General features: G+C 45.1%; 1 protein-coding gene across 1 annotated transcript; it reads right to left on the reverse strand.

Annotated features, from left to right (window-relative positions):
• Positions 1-52: 52 nt before the first annotated feature.
• UPRT (uracil phosphoribosyltransferase homolog) lies at positions 53-20,853 on the reverse strand. Its single transcript, XM_045029900.1, has 7 exons — positions 20,529-20,853; positions 9,127-9,169; positions 5,803-5,872; positions 3,540-3,602; positions 2,468-2,629; positions 1,487-1,585; positions 53-494 (listed from the first exon to the last, which is right to left on the reverse strand). Exons 1-7 carry the CDS (start codon positions 20,804-20,806, stop codon positions 388-390), a joined length of 822 nt encoding a protein of 273 aa, XP_044885835.1. The 5' UTR covers positions 20,807-20,853; the 3' UTR covers positions 53-387.
• Between the last annotated feature and the right edge of the window lie 2,987 nt (positions 20,854-23,840).

Below are 23,840 nucleotides of genomic sequence, written 5' to 3' on the forward strand. Positions count from 1 at the left end.
CTATTCCAGCACATTGCAAACTATACCAACATCAAATGAAATGTACATTGAATGCTTTACAGCATCATTTTATTTTGCTCTTGCAAACAGCTACAGAACAGGGTTATGAAAGAATAAATAAGTTAAAGCACTGAGTGGGTAGCAATTTCCAAAAGCACATTAAAGGGCCTTTAGTTTATAATAATTGAATGTGCTTTATTATTGCATCTGATTCAATTTTCAGAAAGTAACCAAAAATGAATATAGGTAAAATATTTTTCCCCTCTGGCTAAAAAAGATTTTAAATATGCCTGCAGCCAGCCCTGCTACAAATAATAAAACGTAGAAAAAACGCCATTGTAATATCATACAGCAACATATTGACATAACCAATTTGTGTTAAGTGTCTCAGTCCGTTCCAAAATACTTCTGTCCAAAGTGTGTTGGTGCAACAGGATGAACTTCTGTAGTTAAAATTGTGATCTCTGGGAACTCCTGGATGATAGATTTGGCACCTTTTAAGGAGGAAAGAAGAAAATAGTTGAAATTACACTTTGTAGTTCAGCCCTGCGCCTGTAGGATTTTATAAGCAGTTGAGCAGAGGTTGGTCCCCTGCAGGTACCTCACCTCTGCTGTTTGATCCACTGTTTGCATTTACACCTGGCTGTGCAGCTGACTGGCTATCAGAAAGTCTTTTTTTAAGGATTGTGTATAGTCCTACTCTGATGGACAAAGAAGTTACAGGCTACTGTGAATTACCTAGGTCTACTTCATGCTAGTGGCAAAAATTTCTGCTAGTGTTAAATCTACAGTAGCAGGAAACCACAAAAGATCCCTCCCCCAGTTTACAGAACTGGTGCTTTTATTTTTTAAAACTGACTGAGAAGTCAACAGCAGGAAATACATGGCTATGCTATCCCCAGTTGAGAGCTAGCCCCACTACAGTCCACAAACAAAAGGTAGCTTTGCAGTGCTCTGTAGGACACGGACACATTCTGTGTAACTGGCTACCAGGTGATTCTTGTTACCAAGAATTTTTCACAGCTGCAATTCTGCCCTCAGTCCTGAGAGCAGGCCTGCTTTCCTTTGCTGCTATGTCTGTTTGAATTTCATGAGTAGCCCTGACAGGCATTAGAATTTCTCCATTCTCCCACCCTACTAAACAGAAACCAAACGTCATTCTCAAAGCGCCAGATCTCAGCAGAATAAGATGGGACTGAATTCCTTTCTTAACCAGTCAATGCCATTGTTATTCACAAGGGATCGCTACTGAGTCATACAACATGATCTTTAACAGAGTAGAGAGGAAAACTTCAAATTGAACCAATGTCTTTCACATCACATTTTATAAACTACCACGACCACCTTTTGTTTTGTTTACATTTTATCCATTCCTTTTCTCCCACTTCAGTCCCCAAATAAGACTGGAACTCTTTAAAAATCTAAGCATTGTGTACAGTTCGGTGTTGCGTGAATAACCTCCTCCCCACCTATTCCTTCAACTTACCATGAGGTGTGGAGAATAGGCTTAGTAGGATAATGACACTTGGTTGAACGCCATGTTCTATAAGAACTTTTACAGCTTCAATGACAGTATTGCCAGTGCCTGGGAGGAGGGGAAAAACAAGATTGTCATCAGAAAAAATTCACAAATCATTTGGAACTAGAAGAAGCAGAATTCACATTCAGAGGGGATTAGTGTGCCACCAATACTGGTGTGTAAGTAAATGGAAGGAATATGTCCCTTTTCTACTGCAGTACAGACCACTCACTCTGTTACCTATGGAAGCTTAGTCCCTTGATGACACTATCGCATCTATGCACTAAAATGCTGTATTAAGAGCCTGACCCAAAGTCTATTGACATCAGTTGGCTCAGCATCAGTCCCTAAGGCAAGAAATCACAGTTGAAACAGAAAATGGCAATCGAGCTCCATGTGAAGGAGCAGAGTTAAGTATTGGAGAATTTGCTTCAGCCTGACGTAAGCTCTACCAGCTTCTGAGGCTCTTTGGTGGCATTAATTAGTTTAATTTTGAAATTTAATATAAACTGTTAAACAGAATTATTAATTTAAAATGTAAAATTAGCATTAACTAGTATTTAATTAAATTGAAATTTTAAAGTGTTTAGTTCTAAATCTTTTCTACACTTACATACTAAAATGTATATATTAAAAAAGCAATTTACAGCAAAGCCCAGTTCTCCCCCACCCCACATACACAGTGGGTCCTACTCAAACGATTTGCACCACATTTATTTTTACCTCCTTAGAGCTATCGCCTCAACATGTGCATTTTAAAGATAATGCCTGAACAACTAATGCAGTTTGACTAAGGCTTAGTCTAGCAGAACTTGATAAATTCTCTGCCGTATTGCCCAAGGCAAGCTAAAATCCTACTAGGAGCCACTGAAATTCGGGAATTTTACACAGAACACCCATTAGTCAAACAATATTTAATGCCACCTAAGAATGCTCTAAGATACTCACTCAGTATTGGGTACATGAGAAGAACTTTTCTCCTGTAAATGTCTGGTGGAAATTTGGCATAGTACACTTTGGCTCTCTGAGTCTCTTCGTCGCTCTGTATCAGGATTTTTCCTATTCGGATGGATCTGCAGCAATCCCGTAAGCCTTGTTCCATTGCCTCTCCTTCAATTTAGCAACAACAACAAAAACCCTGTTACACATCAAGGAAGAAAGCACAACAAGCTCCTACTACTAAAGGGATATTCAATATTTAACTATGGTAAGGAGATTATTTAACCAAATGACTAAAATCTCATTAGATTATTAACTGGAAATTTTCACTCTGTTTAGACAATGAAGTTAGCCTGATCAGTATCACTCATTGGACCCAAGCACCAACACAAGGCTGGTTTCCAGGATATAGCAAATCTAAATCTAAAATAGAGCAAAGTTTCCTACAAACGTTTTGATCATTCCTACTCAGTATGAAAAACCCCTTTAAGCACTGAGAAGGAAACTCATCTGCAACTCTCCAGATACTGATGCAACATCATGATCCTACAGAGGGGACAGAAAACATTGCATCAAGTGGATTTTAGCCTCTTGCTGTTAGCTCTTTAAGAACTGTTACTATCAAGCTGCTAATGAAGTTAGACAAAAAAAAACCCACTAGCATCCCCCAGAATGTGCACAATTTCTACCAGTAGCCACAGTTTATTTGGAGAATTGCCGGGGGTGGGGGGGGAAGGGAAATTAATGGCAACGACGATGGGGGTTTCTAGAAGCAGGGGAGGAAGGGAGGCCTTGCTCCATTTGAATGTCCTCGACCTAGAACCCCTTCTCTAGCAGCCACAGGAAATCCCCAGCAACTGTTCTATTTCCTACGGGGTTAATAAAACACATTACTTGACAGTGGTGGGTGTAAGCTTGGTTGGAACAGGATGCTTATGAAGAGAGAAGAATGGCAGTTGGAGAACTTCAGTGAATTTTGTTCATCAGAGGAAAAGGGGTTGTTGCTGTTCTTAAAAGCAAGGGGGTAAAGAGATTTAAAGAAGAGCTTTAAACACAGAAACGTTAAGAAACCAGGGCCTACCACTTCTCATGATGCTGACTCCACAGTTTCCCTTCTCAAATTTCACTCCTTCGTACTTGTAGCCTGTGGGAGGAAAGACAGACCTGATGGTCAGTGGAAGTCATTGTTCCTTTTTAACCCATCTGGTGCCCCTTTAGGTTATAGTCTTAAATGATACTCCCATGAATGGAACTAATATCTCTCTAAGTACATACTGTATAAAGAGGAGCTACGGATGTGTGGCAAACTCTGCATGGACCAACAGTATGATAGTGTGCCAAATACTATAGGCCTGAAAAAGCGAAGGGCAGAGGAACAAAACCGTAAGTTGGCAAAGGGCTGGTAACATGGGGTTTAGAAAAGAGCCTTCCCTGCTGTAGGATTTTAGTATAACAACTCGTAATCTGGGCACACTTCTTATGAAGGATGCCATACAAAATAAAGCTGAATGGTAACTTCCGAAGAAGCCAATGGATACATGCCAGTGCTGTGGACAGATACCAGAAATATGAAACTACCGGAGTTATTTGATTTGTGCAAGGAATAACAGGAAAATACTATGAGTGTGATGGGGTCAGCTGACAGCCCTGGAAGCTGAAGTCCTTTACTTATTCAAAGAACAGCTTGGACAGCAGGGCAAGCGTCCCCTGCCTAAACGTTGTGCTTCAGTCTTAATACCAAGGCTGGTGCGGAGTTCAGTCTACACCTGTGGAGAATGAGGGAATTATGTGTACTATTTTTTAGAAATATAAAAAGCCCCTGTGGTTCTCTGTGTGATGTTACCCAGCCTGACTGCCAGGAGATAAATCAAAAGAAGCTGTTAAGAGGGAAGCAAACGAATACTGAAATAATGTCCTTGAGGAAACACTGGGAAAGCTGTTTATTGGGAACTAGTCTGGATGAAGCCAGGAAGTGGGTAAGCAAGGTTTACTCTTCCCAAGGCTAAGCCTAGGATCAAAGGGGGTGCTAAACAAAAACGCTGGCCTCGGGCAGGCGGAAGTGAGTGGCCAGAGGCTGCCCAAGGAGTGTCAGTAACAGCCGCCATCCTGGCACGGGAGGACAGATACAGAGGAGGCAAGCTGCAAGCATGAGTCTGCTTCTCCCTGCCAGAGATGAGGGTTACTCACAAATGCTGGCAAGGCAAGATTACAGTACAGGTATGGGGAAATGTGTATAGGGCTCTGTTGCATTAACTCTTTGCTCTGGGTGCTACGTTCTGTTGGGTGTAAGAATACTTAATGCTTTGTTCTGGAAAAGCTGCTCTTTAGTTGCTTTAACTAGTAAGAGGGTTCGAGAGCTAAAGTGATATAGGTGCCAATGCTGTTGGGTCTGTCACATTAACACAGTTGGGAACACAGAGACCTGGTCGGTCCATGTGGTGCCATCCAGAGTGAGCTGCAGGAAGCCAGGCCTGTCACCTAATGGGAACATTCAAGAGGTCTACAGCACAGTTTGCTCTATAACCATGACAATGGCCCAGTCAGAAATCCTGGGGCGTTCTTCTGCAAAGGAGCTACCAGCTGCAGATTGGAACACAGCGAACTCATTTCACAGAGGCCACTTAACAAACAGCCTTCAAGTGGTGTCAGTTGTTGATTGACATGGACTGGACTTGAAGCGAGTGTTCCAGAGGAGAAAGGCGAAACTTCTGTTAAACCAGTAAGACCGTGTTAATCTGTATTACTTTTAGAGCCGCTTTTCCAAATTCAAGCTAATGCTACACTGTTTCCTGTTTAACCTGTCTTGCCTGTAACCTCAAATTTGGCTTCAACAGGAACAAGCCAAAATGAGTCCTCTGGGTTCTCTCTAGTGTTAACACACAGATGCTTCCCTGCTGATGTAGAAACTAACTTCCTGCTCCTTTGTCATCACTGCCAACTGGTCCATGGTTGTAGGCAAAAAGGCACAGAGAATTTTGCAAGGCTTCTTGAATGTGCCTAAATCCCCCCAACTCTCCTTAATGGGTAAGTAAAACATCATCAGTTTTATTTTCATCATCATCACAGTAAGGGCAAGTGAGCACATCTGGCACCTGGACTGGTACATTTTCATGATCATTTTGCAAGACTGATTTAAACCCTTACTAAATAGCTCCTGTGTTTTGCTGAAGTGTATTAGCCAGTAAGGTTTGGGTTTTTTAAATATCAGGAAGAGGGGCCTTAATTTTGCACTCTGACCTGAACGTTCAGCTGAGTCAGCCTCACAAGGATTCTAAGTTCTACTTACATATAGTATGAAGCTTTTACTGCCAACCCTACCAGCTGGGGAGTAAACGCCCAGTTACCTGTTGGAGTGGTCACTGTGCATTCTGTATATGGTAGCTGATTTAATCCCTCTTCAACCACAAGTCTGATCTGTAGAACCAAAGGAAAGCATCAGCTTAGAGAGGTTTCTTACCCATCCAGGTAAGGTACCATATTCTAGTAGTTTTACCAACATGCAATGAACATGTCAATAAGGTTTTCCCCTTGCCAGTTTATTTTCACATCCCGATCTCCATTCAGGAGCTGCAGTGGGCTGCCCAGAACAGCCTGAACCGCAGCACAGTAAACACAAAGCCAAGTTCCCCAAGGCAAGTCAGTCAATAGAGAAATCTCATCACCCCTCCTTTTGACACCTGTCAGTTGTCATTATTATGGGATGTTCTGCAAAGAGATTGCACTTTCACAAACATGGCCCAGTTTTAGCAGGGAGCTCTCTACAGGAGACAGAGCCAGTAAGTTCCACTGCCTCAGGTGACCTGAAAACCCCTAGTCCTCCCCCAATGAGAGCTTTGTAGCTGTACCCCAGGCAAGGTTATTTAAAATGTATTAATCTGACCCAGGGATGATTTCCCATGAAAGGAGCTCCAGGTATTAAAGATTTAGAAAGTAGAGCGAGCCAGCGATTCAAAGCCCAGAATGCTCAAAAAACCCCACAGCCAAGCAAAGATGAAAACCCATTAAGCAAAAGTCACTGTATAATGATATAAGTGAGGCAATCTCTCTCAGGACTGAACACACATATTTCTCTGGGCAATAGATAAGTTAAGGTTCATCTCCACTGTTCTCATTCCAGGAACAGGGCAAAACCCACCAGAGGAATCTTTTCCATCCTTCCCTCTCAACCCAGTTCCCAGTGCAGATAGGCTGTCTAAGGAACTTCTTCAGTTGCAGTCAGTGCCAAAGGCCTTTTGATTTTGAATTTCAGTACCTTTAGTGGCATGACAAGTTTGATAACACTCATAGAATCATAGAATATTAGGGTTGGAAGGGACCTCAGGAGATCATCTAGTCCAACCCCCTGCTCAAAGCAGGACCAATCCCCAGACAGATTTTTACCTCAGTTCCCTAAATGGCCCCCTCAAGGATTGAACTCACAACCCTGGGTTTAGCAGGCCAATGCTCAAACCAACCTTAACGCCACAAGAATGTCCATTTAGAGCAAAGTTTTCTAATGGGCCACATTCAGAGGTGATGGAAGGTTAAGTCAGTGAGTGAGTGGGTTGGAGTTGGTGTAATTCATACATCCAGGGGCCAAAAGACAAGAAAAACAATCAGCAAGATGCTGTAAGTAAATGTCAGGAAAGATGGATACTTTCATTTTTCTCCATGGCATATAAATTACACCAAACTGCATATCAGGAAGTGGGTCCGGCAGAGTCCCGCAGCTCCACTGGCATCCTCTGTGAATTTGGCCCACTGTGTCCATCTCTAGTCTGGTAGTCCCAGCTAAGAGGAAGCTGTCACCGCGAACTTTTCCCCTTTTTTAATGGGAAGTTTTCTTTCTTGCTCTTTACTGGCACATTCTAATTCTGACAGCTTGAAGGAAATGTTTTGATATTTCACCACCAAAGCTCTAATCCAAGTCTTTATAATGCTCAGATCATCTTCTTAGGCCATTATTTTAACCATGTGCCTCCATTAGTTTCCCCTTCTCCTCTACAAACACCAGATTTGTCCTCACCATCATGATTCAGCTGCCTGACACACTCTTCACAGATGCATTAGCACATCAGTGACAGCCACTTTCCCTCTGCCAGCCTTTCCACCTATTAGTCCCCTTCTCCCCATAGCACCTTTACACACACCCTCCTGCCGCCTATCACGTATGGAACAAGCTGCATGAAAAAAATTTGTACTGCTAAATTTATCGGCCTTCTAATCTCTCCCTATGACTCACCTCTGCTGTGACCCTCCAGGAGACTGCTAGCAGTCAGTGCCAGGCGGGCAAAAAGCCAAACTGTGCTCACATCCAATCCCACCACTCTCTTTACTTCATCCATCTGTTACATTTTCTCATTTGGGCAGTGACTGGATTTTTATTAGGTTTGTACAGCGCCTAGCACAATGGAGCTCCAATCTGCCTGAAGCTCTAAGCACTACCAAAGTACAAATCAAACAATAAAATATACAAAGCAAGACATCCCAAAATCCTAGGCATGGGTTCTCCATTGCTTCCCAGCTCTCTCTCTAACAACTGTCAAGCCGGTTGTATGACCAGCAGGTAGAGGCAATCCTGTGAGCAGCAGCTCTCGATCTGTAAATGTGCTAATTAAGCAACATGAGCCTGAGTTTGCCTCAGTGACTGGAAAGTTGCAGCCTGCAGCAGTGAGGGAGTAGTCTGTACATCCCTGAGACTGGCACAACACCTCCAGGAAAATATGAGAGGGCCCAGGGTGAGGACTTTCACACCGGAGAACTGCAACGGGGTAAGTTAGGGTTAATCAAGGTTTTCTCCTGCCTGTCTTGCAATAGCCATTATTAGCGTTGGACATCTGGGCTTTAATATCTTTGTTTGCAAATCTTGACTCTGCATATAAAGATTTTGGGAACCCTGACAAATAGGAACACTGAAATGGAGCTGACCTAGAAATAAGTCTTTCATATCCTGTGTGTATCTTCCATGATTGTCCTTATCTGCTTTAGCTGTCCGAAATGTGTGTTTAAAACAAATGACATTTGTTGAAGACTGAGACACCCCACATTCTTCATAGAAATATGGTTATGACATGAATAAGATGTATTTTATGCAAGATGGCTCATGTAAGATACCATTGGAAAGATTATGATTTACTGAATGCGATTATCCAATTTGTATGCATGTATCATAGTTTTAACATGTTAGCGGATTGAAGTAAAAACCCTAGGCTCCCCAGTAGTGTTACTTTGACCTGTTAATATGTACTGGTGGAGGTATAAGCTGTTGGATTATTATTACCTATTTGTAATATCGTGTAGTCATGGACCAGGACCCCGTGTTCAGGCCATTAAAGATCCCATGGCACTTTTAACAAGAGTATGGGTGTTACTCAAAGGGAAATTGGAGCAGGCACTTCTTGCTTACCTATGTTTCCCTAGCATTCTCAATTACCTACATGCTTTTCACTTCTGTCCTAACATAGTAGTGTGTGCTGTTAAAACAGCTGCTGCGTTCCTCAGATGGCGGAAGGTATTTGTGAAATCCTTTGGCTTGAAAGGCATCTTATAACAAGACATTAAGAAAGTTACTGTCAAACAGCATTCACTTTGTATAGGAGTGCATCGTTCCCACCCGATGACTGCTCCAGCATGAAAGTCCTGTTTAACACAAGCACAGCAACAAGAAGAAGAAGAAATTCTCCACCTACCAGACGATCAGCAGAAAATACGAAGTCCCCTCTACTGGCTGTCCTGAAAAAGGTAACAAAAGTGCTAAATTAAACTGTGGAATAACTTTTATTTCGATAACATTGATAAATAATTCAAGGATAGTACGTTGTACATAGCAGGAGTTCTCCGCATAACTAATTTCTACCGGATAAAACTAATTGGAATCTCTTGATAGTGGGTAACTAATATTCATGGAACGTAAAGCTACAGCCAGGCTTGCCTCTCACTATAGGCTAACATTTTGCAGTGCTTTGCCCAACGCAATTAGATATGAAAACCTAATATTGTTCTGTAAGCTTTCCATGGGAAAATCTGATCTTGCTTCCACTGCATCCTAGCAGGCCACCAAAACTATCATATGTTCACTGCTTGGATTTACAAACATTGTGCCCGATATCCTGCTTCCAATCAAGTCAATAGTCAGAAGAATTGCCACCAAATGGGAGCAGTGCTGAGCCTCCAGCACTGAACTAAGAATCCAACTGTCTGACAGCCCTAAAAAAACCCCCAAACAAGCCATCAAAATATCATGTAGGGGTAGCATATAGCGGGGTAGCAGCGGCAGGGCTCCAGCGGTGATTTAAAGAGCTCCGGGCTCCAGCCGCTGTGGGGAGCCCGGGCCCTTTAAATCACCAGTCCAGCCCTGCTGCCACAGCCCCAGGGTAGCGGCAGCAGGGCTCCAGTGGTGACTTAAAGGGCCCGGGGCTCCCCACAGCAGCCGGAGCCTTGGACCCTTTAAAGCGCCGCTGGAGCCCCGTTGCTACCACACTATATGCGAACCCGTGTTATATCGGGTTGCGTTATAGCAGGGTAGCGGTGTACTAATAATAAATTTATTTAGTTTATCACATCGCTGCTATTTATTTTTTGGCTTTCAATTACGCAGTGAACACAGGCTAATCACTTTCTGGTTCCCTGGCATTAGAAGGAAACCCAAAACTTTTTAAAAAATGGCTTCAGGTATATCTGCCCAGTGTTCCTCTGATAAGTCTTGTGATCTTAAAATCATATATTGTTTTTTTAAGATAGATTTTGATTGATATTTTGTTCTTTGATTGTATTAATTGGGAAAAGGGGAGTGAGCAGCAAGTTGGCAAAACTTGCAGATGGCACATCTAGGTTCTTCCATACCAGGGAATCTAAGAGGATCTAGCTAAGTGACATAATGACAGATGAAATTCAGTGTTGACATTCAAAATGATGCACTTATTAAATTAATTATTTCAACTTGGGAGGACACCTGGGTCTCACTAAGCAAGCAGTGTTTGAGTGCATAAGAATAGAGAATAATACTGAAAATATGGCAGACCAGTGGTACATCCTCACCTGGAAAACTGTTCAGGCCTGGTCACTGGATGTCAAAAAAAAGAGCAGACTCAGGAGTTCAGAGATGGGTGATGAGAATAATTAGAAGCATTGAAAAATTGTAATTGGAATAAAGTAAGGTAAACAGTCTCAATCTTTTCCTATAGTACCATGATAAAGGTATATAAAACTAAGAATGGTACAAAAAGGTAGATTGGGAACTATCATTCCCACATTCCTAATAAAAGAACAAGGAATATTCAAGGAAATTGTAAAGAATAATATCGTGCTTGTCACAGGATATTATTCTGGTCAAAATCTTAGCAGGATTTGAAATAGATTAGTCACTTATCTGGATAACAAGACTATCCATCATTGTTATAAGCTTAAAACATAAACTAGAGTTTCTGAAGGGGTATAGCTCTCCAGCTTTAAAGCCTAAAGCAACCTCTAACTAATGGGGGAGAGGGGTTTCAGAGGAAACCTTCCTTGGTGGGAGGTTATCCCATAAATACCTACTGCTAAGTTTCTTGCACTTTCTGCTGAAGCATCTGGCACCGGTAACTATCGCTGACAGGATACTGGACTAGATGGACCGTTGGTCTGATCCAGTATGGCAGTTCCTACATTTCTTTTCCTGACTACTGGGCAAAAGTACTATATGACATCAGTGTGTATATTCAAACAAACTGAAGAACTCTTGCCTCTAATCTCTATTAGATAACTTGGCTGTTACCTAATAACAGTAAGCAGTTTTCAAATAGGGTGGTAGGTTTGTTTTTAAGCATCTGTCCCTTTAAGACCCCTATTGATGTGCAAGGGAAGGTTCAATCCAGATAATATTTCAGTGAAATGTCATGGAAACATTATTTATGAAAGATTATTTTTTAAAATTCTGTTTTGTATTAAAGCAACAATATCACAAAGAAGAGAAAATATACTGAGGCAATACAGCCATGTTCCGCTTGCTGTCAAAACTAGAATGAAGGCACCGAGTGTATTTTAAATGTCTGCCCTGCTAGAAGTGGAACATGCAGGGGATGCCACCCTCCACTGCCCCCCCACCCCAGCAGTGAAGTCATCTCACTGATGTGTTATGCACTGCTGAGTCATCCAGCTTTGTACAGCAGTCAGGAGCATATACCCTGCTGCTTTACTGTCTTCAGTTCTATATTATTCACTCTAAACACTGCAGGGAATAAAAAGCCTAAGTAGAATACAATAAAATGATCACATACAAAAGCCACAATAACCTTTAAATACCTACACTTAAATCCTGCCTAGTGGTAAGTCTGGATTTTAAACAATATAGACACACTACTGATCTAAGCTAATGAAGTTGCTTCTATGGAAACCAGAGATCTTGGGCTCACTAGACTTGATTGTATTGTAAATTGCAATACTACAGGTTTTAGCCTCCAGATCACTAAATCTAATCTATCCCTGCCATGAATGAATGAACTTTTGTAAGATGATTTTTATAGACTCACCAGCACCGAGCTATAAACAAGAGACTACAGCAGTGTGCTCCCACATAACCAATGTTTAAATGTATTAGTACACACTCCATTAGAGGGTTCAAAATTCACATCCATTAGACTTAAACTGTGGGCAACCACCTCTAACTAAACTGGAAAGGTTGCAAAACTGAGCACGTTTGTGAAAACATCTTGGATGTAGAGATTAGGAAGTGAGATGGAACCTATCGTATCCCCCAGTCTCCTGTACACGTGGCCAGCTCCTGTTAACATTAAGGACAGCTACATAAAGAAAGCAAAAGGAATGTGGACAGCTCTAGAGAGAGAAGTGGACTAAGTCAGTAATGAGGATTCAGTGGACTAACATGCTTTCTTATCCAGTATGAGGCAGCAGAAGGACTAGGAATAATGCCAATTATTTTAACATCCGTAGGCTTCAGGGGCTGTACTGACAACAATGCCAGAACAACACCCTGGTGATGGCAGAAGAACCTAAACAGAACAGAAAGGAGAGAAATGCCCACCAGCTATTTGTGGTGATAAAATACATATATTAAGACTTCATCTTGCAGACACAAGGTTTATCCAAGAACAGTCACTTGCCAAATGGGCCCAAATCTTGGCCATCCTGTACTCTGTCATATGCCGCTGACCAGAGCACCACAGCATGGCATGACTCCTTGGACACAGAGTTTTGTAAGTATCCTAGAAGGGGAAACCCATGGAGTGCCACCCAGCCCACAATGGTAAGAGCTTTTTTAAAGTGTCTGAGATTTTGCCTGATTTTCCGCACCATATTTTGCAGCAGATGCCTGATAGTTATTGCAACTGCAGGATTGCATTAACTTCCCTGATTCCTGGAGAGAGGGGAGAGAGACTTATTTGCATGAGCTCCCACTTCCCCACGCATCTCCCACCATGGAATGAATACACAGCCCCCTGTGCCCCTCTTCTGCACTAGCCCCAACTGTCCTCAGGATCCAGTAGGCTAATATGGAACTAACCTGTGTCAGAGTAAGGCCTGGTCTACACTACAGGGTTAGGTCAAATTTAGCCTTGTTTAGGTCAATTTAAAAATGAATGCGTCCACACGACCAACCCCGTTTCGTCGACCTAAAGGGCTCTCAAAATCGACTTCTGTACTCCTCCCCGGCGAGGGGAGTAGCGTTAAAATTGACTTTGCTGAGTCGAATTTGGGGTAGCGCGGATGCAAATCGATGGTATTGGCCACCGGGAGCTATCCCAGAGTGCTCCATTGTGACTGCTCTGGACAGCACTTGGAATTCAGATGCACTAGCCAGGTCCACAGGAAAAGCCCCGGGAACTTTTTAATTTCATTTCCTGTTTGGTCAGCGTGGCAAACTCAGCAGCACAGGTGACCATGCAGTCCCCCCAGAATCGTAGAGCGTAGAATGTTTCTACGCTCCCCCATCATCTCCGTCCCTGAGGTTGTCGCAGATTAGAAGGTAAAAAAAACGCACTTGCGATGACATGTTTTCCGAGCTCATGCAGTCCTCCCACACTGATAGGGCACAGCTTAATGCATGGAGGCATTCAGTGGCAGAGGCCAGGAAAGAATTAAGTGAGCGCGAAGAGCAGAGGCAGGATGCGATGCTGAGGCTAATGAGGGAGCAAACGGACATGATGAAGTGTCTGTTGGAGCTGCCAGGCTTCATGAACAGATCCCCCGAACTCATTGCTGGGGAGCAGGAGAGCAGAGTTGCAGCGGAAGCGGTGGATGACGATGGTTACCAGTCCTACTGCACCATCTGCCACCAGCAGCACCCAGGAGGACCAGTACAGATCCCCCGAGCTTGTCGCTGAGAAGCAGGAGAGCAGAGTTGCAGCGGAAGTGGTGAATGACGACGGTTAGCAGTCCTACTGCACCGTATGTTGCGAAGGCAAGGAGCTGCTGCTGTGTAGCAATGCCAGCTGCTGCAGGTGCTTCTGTGTCAAATGCTTGGAGGCCTGGGTAGGTTAGGGTAAGGTACCTCGGCCAAGGCAAAAGAGGAAGAGCCCTGGAGTTGTTACATGTGTCAACCACAGAAGTGCTATGGGGTTTTACAGCGCTGACTGGACTGGAATGTATGGCTGCAAGACTTCTTCACCAGCGACAAAGAACAGGAATATGATGCACCTAAAATCTAAAAAGGCCCACACATTTCCCAGAGTCACTACCCTTGATAATAGAACATCAATGACTGCATTGGCTACTTGGATCATAGCAGCCCCCACAGTAAACTTTTCCACAAGAAGCAGCGGTGACGGTGAGCTGAGCAGCCTCTGTGCTTACCATGGTATGGCATCTGCATGGGTAACCCAGGAAAAAAGGCCTGAAATGATTGTCTGCCGTTGCTTTCACGGAGGGAGGGGCGACTGACAACACATACCCAAAACCACCCGCGACAATGTTTTTGCCCCATCAGGCATTGGGAGTTTAACCCAGAATTCCAATGGGCAGCAGAGACTGCGGGAACTGTGGGATAGCTACCACAGTGCACCACTCCATAAGTCGATGCTAGTCACAGTAGTGAGGACGCACTCCGCCGACTTAATGCGCTTAGTGTGGACATACGTAATCGACTGTATAAAACCGATTTCTAAAAATCGACTTCTATAAAATCGACCTAATTTCATAGTGTAGACATACCCTAAAAGACTACCCTCCCCTGCTCCCGAATAAGAGCCACAAATTGCCTCTCACAGCCCTATATATTGGCCACTCCTCTCTCATCCTGCCCCTCCTCACTTTGTGGCTTTTTCACACTGTCTCAGTGCCTCGACCATCTGTCTTCTGGTGCACTAAGCAAACACACTTCCCCTCTAACACTTGCAATTGTGGTGCTCTGTTCCTTTTTATACTACTTTCTACCTAGAGAGAGCTCTGAAACAAGATACCTTGTAAGTGAGCCAATTTTTCCTTCCTTCCCAGCATTGTATATTAATGTCTCATTACGATATCCATATCAAGTAGACCAGGCTCTTGGAAGCAGGGAACTAGTCTTGGCTGTAAAGCTCCACACCCATCCCTGCTGGATCCATTCTTAAGAGAGGATTTCCAGCACTACAACTGCTTAAAAAGACCAGACAAGATGAATTATGCCGTTCCCAGAAAAGATAATCACAGCAAGTTCTAGTCACCCTGTGCCTAACTGTTCCTTCTCCCCTATGTGGTTTAGCAGGGGGCATTTTAGAATCTTCCTGGATGAAAGACTATTGCACCCTGGAATCTCTTTCTCCACCACTGAAATGCAGCTGTCTTTCTCAGATGGAATGTGGCAAGAAAAATGCTGCAATTTTCCCCCCCCAGTGAAAGTGTAACACAATGAGAGGTGAAAGCCCATGTTACATTGGAAGCCTACTTGCCTTTTTGAACAGCCTCAGTGGGTTTCCCCCACTCTTACACAGTAAGGTTTTTTCTAGTAAATGTTTAGTGAGAAGCTCAGAGTGTCAGTTATGGCTCTGCTGCCTTGTCATCATGCCATGTTCAGGATCAAGTGCAGCTCTGAGACTTGTAATCATTTCAGTAGATGTTTTAGTGATCCATATTTATGAGTCTCCACCTCTTCTAAACAAAATACCATAGCCTTGCAATGAATCTAATATGTAAATCTCCTCAAAGGAAGAATCAGTCAGTGGCTTGTAGGCTTGCCAAACCCAAAGACCTATTGAATACACTTGGAAAAGCTGAACACTTTTTTACTTGCAGCAAGAAAGATACCCATCTGGGTTCAGTAAGTGGGATATTTCCCTACGTTCCAAAAACGACACAGTTTTCTTTTACTAGCCTCAAAACTCTTAACTTGTTGGTGAGAAGGGTTTCACCTGTATTGAGTGGACACACCACCACCATGGGTTGGGGAGGCAGAACTTAATCCTCCCTCTCTCCACAGCCCACTCTCACAGCCGCTTTCTGCTCTGCAGTGGAGACAGCTGCCAGGGAGTGTTTCTGATGTGCAGAGTCGCTCTCTATGGAACCTCCACACCCTGTACAGCGACACTGCAGCAGCTCCGTGCATTCTGCGCCTGTGATACGATTACTCTTCAGCACACAGAGAAACAAGATACAGAAAAACCCTAATTCAAAATAATTTAAACTACAGAAGATAAAGTTACTTAAGGCATAGTGTCCTGGAGAGGTGAAGTACTGCACAGATGTGTAAAATTTTCAAGCAATGGTTTAAATCATCCATAACAGCTACTGTCAATGGCCCAACCAAAGGCAGATACAAAAGACCAGGGAGGGCCACTGGTAGTGCCCGGTGGCAACTGCTGCAATAGTCTGCTTCCCAGTCAGCAACAAAGAGACTCTCACAAGTGTTGACAATTTCACTGCTGCCCAACCCTGTCTGAATAACAGCCAGGAAACTGGCAAGAGTGTCTGCTTCATGCTGCTGCTCACTAACTTTTATAACCCTGAGAAAACTATCAAAGGCAGCTCGCTCCCTTAAAATTGTTCCAGAGGCAGCCTCAATCTGTTCTTCTCCTCTTTCACAATTGCTTTCTGGGAAATCCAGTGCTCAAGGACTTTCTCTATTCCCTTTCTTGCTCTGGTAAGTTTACATCTATTAGCTACTTGGAAATGTTAGAAAAGGGAAATGTTAGTCATATCTGTGTGGTTCCCTTCTCCTGTTCAGCCACAGAACATGTTTCAGTCATTGCAAGTCAGTAACAGAACCTAACTGGAACTCCAAGTCACATGCTGCTTTAGCCTCTTCTTGGTATTCTTATGTGCTTTATTTCAATACTTGTTTAACAGGTGAGGCTGCAACATATACCTCACACTGATTTAGTGTCTTTAAAACTTGATTTTTTTCTAAACAAGCCACGCTTACAAAAAAGGAGGCTCTCCTTGAGCAAAGGAATGAATGTGGGGGTTCAAAGCAGTAGGAATTTGAAAAACAATCTGCTACGTGCCAGAGAAGTGGGGATTGTAATGGAACTACAGAGCTATCCAATGACACAGTGGCACCAATGGATGCGTCTACAATAAATCTGACATCATAGCCAGTGAGCAATGGTTCTTCCTGCTCCAAAGCACAGGACCAATGTAGTACTGCTTTCTATTCTCTGTATGTTAATAGCTCCTCATTACATACTGTGCATTTTAGCATGTACATCCAAAAGCAGGAAGCAAAGTCATAACACAGCAAGGAGGCAGACACTATGAAAGCTACAGCACAAGTCTTAGCAGTGAGACAAGAAGAATAATTGACTCTGAATTAAGGAAAGTGTAAGCCTCTTTCAACTTTTGCAATGTTTTAACTAAAAGTATAAAGAGGTTATTTTTTTTACAAACGCTAGGTCTTTCTACCTGTGAGGATTCCTTCCTGTGCCTGCTTTTAGGGTACTATTAAAAAAGAAAGAAGGAAAAAATGACGAGAGACTAGAACTATAAAAATTGGGCAGTTAGTCATGATTTCAAGTTTACTATATGTTTGATAGGTAACTTCTAGTCTCAATCAAAATATTAACAGGAATGATCTGGCAGTTGATCTACTTTAAAATCACTTCTTTGGCCAAACTAGTGACTTATTGGTCATGCCCTGCACTACTACGAACAACCTGTTTCTGTTCCCAGTCCCGGACTCTTGTTCTGAGCTGGGAGACCTGGAGAAGTAAAGGGACTCTGTTACGTGTAGAAATGAGCAGGATCTTGCAATATATCTGTTACTTAAGGAATAGTGTTGTCTGACTCCAGACCAGAGAAAACCAGGTTGGATCAAGACGTGTCCTAGGAGTGGGGAGACCAGGAACAAGACAGATGAAGTGGGTGAAAGGACACTTATGTTGTTTTTGACTAATTTCTGTCTTTATCATGCACAAAATTTAAACAAGCCTGGACATAAGAGACTGCATCAGAATCAAGACAGTTGGCTTGCAACTACAAATAGACAGTGTGGGTGTATCCCATGTGACCAATTTCCAACAAATGCAACAGAGCACACGCTGGTGCCCCATACCTTCCCCAGCTTCTATTTATGGCTCCACACAGACTTTTCATTCTGTGCACTATATAAAAAAATCCAAAGAGTGGTTGAGTTTCACCACCACTATTTCCATGTCACACCTTGCTGTTCTCTAGAGCAGTGTTTCTCAACCAGTGGTCCCTTACGCAGTTTAGGAAGGCAGCAAGCTGGTCCTGGTATCAAAAAGGGTGAGAAGCACTGCTCTAGAGAAAGGAAGTGGCAGCTTTTTACACAAAGTCTTACATTCTCTTGTCTCAAAGGCGACGAAGAGCTCTGAACCTGCCAAGGCCTAGGCGTGGGTGGCAAAAGACTCAAACAAAGGAGTGCAAAGATATTACAGGAAGCTTTAAAGTCATGGGATTAATTTATCATAAATGGTATTGAAACAGAGTTCACAACCAGAATTCTGCATTTCTGGGATTAATTATTTACAGTTACAGAGAGAACAGGCTGTAGGTGAACTGGAAACTGTCCAATTCACAGCCTTTCTCATGCCCAGCTCAAGGCTCTTGAGGTAATCCATGCTCACAAATTACCTGAAACAGCTGCAACATCTGGCCACTTGTACCAAGACTTTGGACCATTACTGCAGAATATTACAGTATTTGTATAAGCACTAACATGTCTAGGGAAGATGATGTCAAGGCCTCCTACCAATGCTAAGGCTTAGTGCCTATTCTGTGATCATTCTCCTATGAAACAGTCTGCATGTGAGATCGGAATCTGATGCCAAATTCAATAGACATATTCAGAGATTGGATTCCATAACATCCATCAGCCAGGACCCAGAGTGGTCTCAAAGCACATATCCCCCTCCCCCAATGTTGGAATCTAATTTCTTCATATGTCAGGACATGGAGAGTTTGTTTAAATACATTTATAATGCTGTTTGTTTCCTCTGAGAGGACAAGGAAACATTTCTAATGCTAGAGCAGCAATCGAGATACCAAGGCAAGACAATTCAAATTTGTCACCAGTGTAACCCCATGTGACTGCACCAACCCTTAGGGTTAGTAAAACTTGTTAGCAAACCCTGGGTTTGTTAACCTAGGGTTTAAGCATCTACACTCATTTGTAACCCCAGGTTAGGAATCATTGAACCCGAGGTCCCAACCTGGGGTTCCAGCATCTACACTGCATTATGTAACTACCCATAGCCCGGACCTAGCACCCTCCCACTCTAGCCCTTTGTTTGTGGTTCAGTCTGGAAAAACATGACTGTCCAGAGGACACAAAGTCAAGCCCATGGAATTGTGAGATACTTTGGCAGCCTCCCAGAGCATGAGTCCAGTGAGGCTGCGTCTATGCTGCAAAGTGACAGGGCTTGAACCCTGAGTCCCAGCTGGACTAAGGCTTGGACCCTCCACTCCCATAGGGTCCTGGGACTCTGGGTCCAAGCCCTGGCTTTAGGCAATTTGTGTTTAGACACAAGGGGGAGTTTAGGCTTCAGCCTGAGTTTGAACCCTAGGCTTACACTGCAGTGTAGAACGTATCCTTAGGTTATGTCTAGAGTGTGATAAAAGACATGGCATGGCATGGCCGCAGCTGGCTTGGGCTTGTGGGGACCGGGCTGGGGGGCTATAAAATTGCAGTGTAGGCACTGGGGCTTGAGCTGGAGCCCAGACCCTAAGACCTTGTGCGGAGTGAGACTCTCAGAGCCCCAGCTCTAACCTGAGCCCCAATGACTACACCGCAATTTAGTCCCACAGTCTGAGTGGCATGAGGCCGAGTCAGCTGACCCAGGCTCTTAGACTTAGTGCTGCAAGTTTTACCCCAGGCTGGCTAGAGCCACACCGAGAGTGTTCAGCAGCACATTCTGACATGCTGCTCCTCACGTAGCAAAGGGGCACTGCAGACAAAGAGTCTAAGACCCAGAAGCAAAATAAAACCCAAGATACTTACTCGCCGCTTGAAATGCCCACAACGACAGAGCAGCGTCTAGGTCTCAAAAAAAGTGGGAAGCCTGAACAGTGGTGTCCCTTGTGTGACCAGCTACGGTGCTGCCGGATGCACCCTAGTTGTTACCAATAACTGGCCCTCCTCACAGCCCTACTTTGCTGAGCCAAGTCCTGTCACTTAGGACACTTTAAGCCTTGCCTGATTCCTTCTCCGTACAATTGCTGCCACGCATACCCCACAGGCTCTGGCCTGTCCCCCCAGCCCAATCCCCCTGCTCCCCCCATCTGATCCGCCCCTCTTCTGCCTGCCTCTCCCAGCCCAATCCCGCCTCCTGCCTGTCCCCCCAGCCCGATCCTCCCTGCTCCCCCCATCTGATCCCCCCCTCTTCTGCCTGTCCCCCCAGCCCAACCCGCCTGCTCCCCTCATCTGATCCCCCCGTCTTCTGCCTGCCTCTCCCAGCCCAATCCCGCCTCCTGCCTGTCCCCCAAGCCCGATCTCCCCTGCTCCCCCCATCTGATCCCCCCCCTCTTCTGCCTGTCCCCCCAGCCCGATCCCTCTTGATCCCCCACTTCCAGCCTGGGCCGCCTCGAACCGATCCCTCCTGCCCCCAGCCGGGACGCTCCCAGCCTCCTGCCTGCCTGCCCGCTCCCCAGGCCAATCCCAGCCCGATTCCCTTCTCCCCACGGCGGTCACCGCTCCCCCACCGCCGCGGCCGGGCCCTGCTCTCACTTGTCCCTGATGATGGTCTGCAGCTCGCGGATCTGGTCGTTCATGGGCAGCAGCTTGAGCTGGGCTCCGATCGGCAGCGGCTGCGGCCCGGGCTCCTGGGGTGGGACCCCATTGCGGCCGCTGTCCGGGCTGGGGCTGCTGTCGGGGCCGGGCTCCGCGAAGCGGATCAGCCGGGTGCTACCACAGCCGCCCCCGGCCCCGGCCGCCGGCTGGTCCTCCTGCTGCCGCGGGCCGCCCGCCGCGCCCAACGGCCGGTTGTGGCAGGGCATGGTCTCCATGCAGCGGGGCGCGCGCCGCCACCAGCCGCCCGCGCGCAGCCCGCGTCCCTCGCTCCCGGCCCGGCCCGGCCCGCCCCGTCCGCGCCCATTGGCTCCCGGCCCTGCCACTCACCACTCAGGCGGGGGTCCAGCGGCCGGGAGCATAAAGCCCAGTTTCCCGCCACGCCCGCTTCCTGTGCGGAGCACGTGGGCGCCGGCGGGTTCCACCCCGGGCGCGAGCGGTCTGGGCGCTCAGTTCCCGTCCCGTGTCGCCCCACGAAGCTCCTTCGCGCGCCCCCTGCTGCCCCCTTCCTTTCCCCGCCGCGCAGCGCCTAGCGCGATGGGCCGCTGCGCCCTGCTGGGGTGGGTACCCCGGTGACCCGCCTGCGGACGCGCCTTTCTCCCCTGAGCGCCCTTCCAGCCACGTCGGCGTGTCCCTGGCGCTCCGCTGCCACATCGCGCAGGCATCAGCAGGGCCCTCCCTGCCCCCCGGCAAGTGAAATACAGGGGCCCCTCCCGCTGCCCTGGCCCCGTGAACGCGGCCCGGCTTAGCCCCCAGTATCCTCCGCCAAGGCCCGCAGCCGGGCTGAGCACCCACGCGAAACGCCTTCGTGGGGATCCCGGGGTGGGTGCCACACCTTGCGGCGGGGGGGGCTGCTCTAGGGGGATCGCCAGGGTGATTTGTAAAAGGATTGAGCGTTCAGCTCAGCAGGGGAGTGTCTTTAACTATTGCAAAGGGGCAAACCCTCTGCTTAACCCCTTTTTTGTTCGGCCCGTGTAAGGATTGTCCGAGCAGGTTAAAGGGATTGCAAGGGACCCTATGAGTTTAACGACCAAAGTTGTTGTTAAAGGGTTTTGCCAATTCCAAGGGTAGAAATACATATTTAACGTCAAAGGAAGTGGTTTTGCATATTGATGTGATAATCCTTAATGATGGGAGACTAGTGGGCATTTGGGTAAACTCTACTCCCACATCCCTCCAGCCTTCCTATGGGATATAGAGATGGTTGTATTTTCATCTGGTTTCTGACCTGCACTAAAAAGGAAATTTGTTGTAAGGACAAGCCTACTTGATGGAGGGGAGGGGCATGCCAACTAGAGTTGTGTAAGGCTATTACCTGGTCTGTCTGGACAAACTTCACCTCTGCTATCCTCCAGGTGTTCAGGGGGCTAATAATGGCTGCTTGGGAGATAGGCAGGCATAGGAGAATGTCCTTGGTCAGGTAGTGTTCTATCCCCAGGGTCAGGGGAATGGATCTAATCACAGGCAGGGAGCTTTTTTAATTTCCTTTCTGATTAGTTAACTAGCTTTACTTGTTATGAGTACTAACCCTTGAGGGAAAATACTTTGACTATATGTGTGTCTTCCTTCCCAGTTCCCATACTAATTGAATGTAGCCTGGACTGCCTAATGCTCCATACAGGTATTGTTCTGAACTAAACAGTCATTGAATGCTGACTAAGCTAAATATTACAGTGCAGCCTTCCTTATCTGAACTAATTGGGTCAATGATATCTTTGAGGAGGATAGGAAAAAAATAGGGGATGAATTCTGGACTGATCTGCCCCCAAAATAAGCATCCACAGAAGGTCATAATTATAAATAACCAGAGTTTGACAGATTTACTTGAAAAAAAATTCCAGGTGCCCATCTTATGTGCAAAATTTCAGATAGGATACTTTTTCAACAGAGAAGTTGTGAACTCTTCAAGGGAGGGGTTTATAATGGAAATAATGGCAGAGCCTTAACTGTAGAGGCATAAACACAGATCCTTCATTGGAGTTGAGAAGTTTGATTCTGTAATAATTAAGGGATGCATATCAGTAACTCTAGGCATGTACCTGTTAGGAAAATAGGAATTAAAAAAAAAAATAAAGCAAAGCCTTGGTACATCTTAATTATCTTGTCAATCCATTTAACCAGGAACTAGGTATGTAGTAATACTGCAGTTTGCAGAGCATAGTAGCATCCAATGAGAACTTCTTGTATGATTTTTTTAATACTTAAACGTATATACGATGGAGAGAAGACAAGATAGGACTCCATGAAAGGTTGAACCATCATAAAAGTGCACCTATAGAAACAATTTCTAGGGTTGAAATTCAGAGGGCCTCAAACCAGGCTTCATCTTTCATACTCCCAAAGTACACGTAAAGATATTTGTGGTTATAAAATTGTATGTGCATCTGTGAATCCTTTCAAAATGTTTACACATTACACTCATAAATGCATCTTTTGTGAGCACAATCAGAGGCTGCTGAAAATGTGGCCTAAACTTGACGTTTAGATTATGTGCAGCAAATTTTTAGTGATGGGAAATGGAGCACAGGCCTCTCTGCCAGATGGATTTACCTGAAATGTAAAGTGCTCTGGGACTGTGTGCTTTTAAATTTTAAGATGAACAGCAGCCCAGGAACCCAAGTGAAAGGCTGCCAGATAAGTTGTATCCCATAACAGGAGGCATGAGTGTGGGGAACTGAAGACTACTGCAGGAAAGAATCATAGGAGGCTCAAAGGAGAAGGGAGTCTGACCTCAGGAAGTTTAAAGATGTAACCATAAACATCTCACATGCATCTGACAAAGTGGGCATTCACCCATGAAAGCTTATGCTCCAATACTTCTGTTAGTCTATAAGGTGCCACAGGACTCTTTGTTGCTTTTTACAGATCCAGACTAACACGGCTACCCCTCTGATACTTGACAGTCTGAGCCTGAGTCTCAAAAGTCAAAGCTTGTGCATGCCCCTAATGTGTTTGTGTTTTGGGGGTTTAGAATCAGTTCAACCTGTGCTGCTCCTTGTTATACTTATGATCTTTTCACGCCTACCTTATCCTCCCTACCCGTTTCTTGTGTGCACCTGTTGTCTCCCATCATATGTTAAAATTATAAGCTCTTTGGAACAGAGACTAAACAGAATTTATTACAGCACCTAGCCTTACTCCCTGATTTGGGACTCTGAATGCTACCACAATACAAATAATTATATTAATATCAGTGAAATAAACTTGACAGCTGCTATCCTGGCCCAAAATAAGGGTCCAATCCTGCCTCCA

Source organism: Mauremys mutica, chromosome 9 (genome assembly GCF_020497125.1).
Source record: "Mauremys mutica isolate MM-2020 ecotype Southern chromosome 9, ASM2049712v1, whole genome shotgun sequence".
Classification (NCBI taxonomy): domain Eukaryota; kingdom Metazoa; phylum Chordata; order Testudines; family Geoemydidae; genus Mauremys; species Mauremys mutica.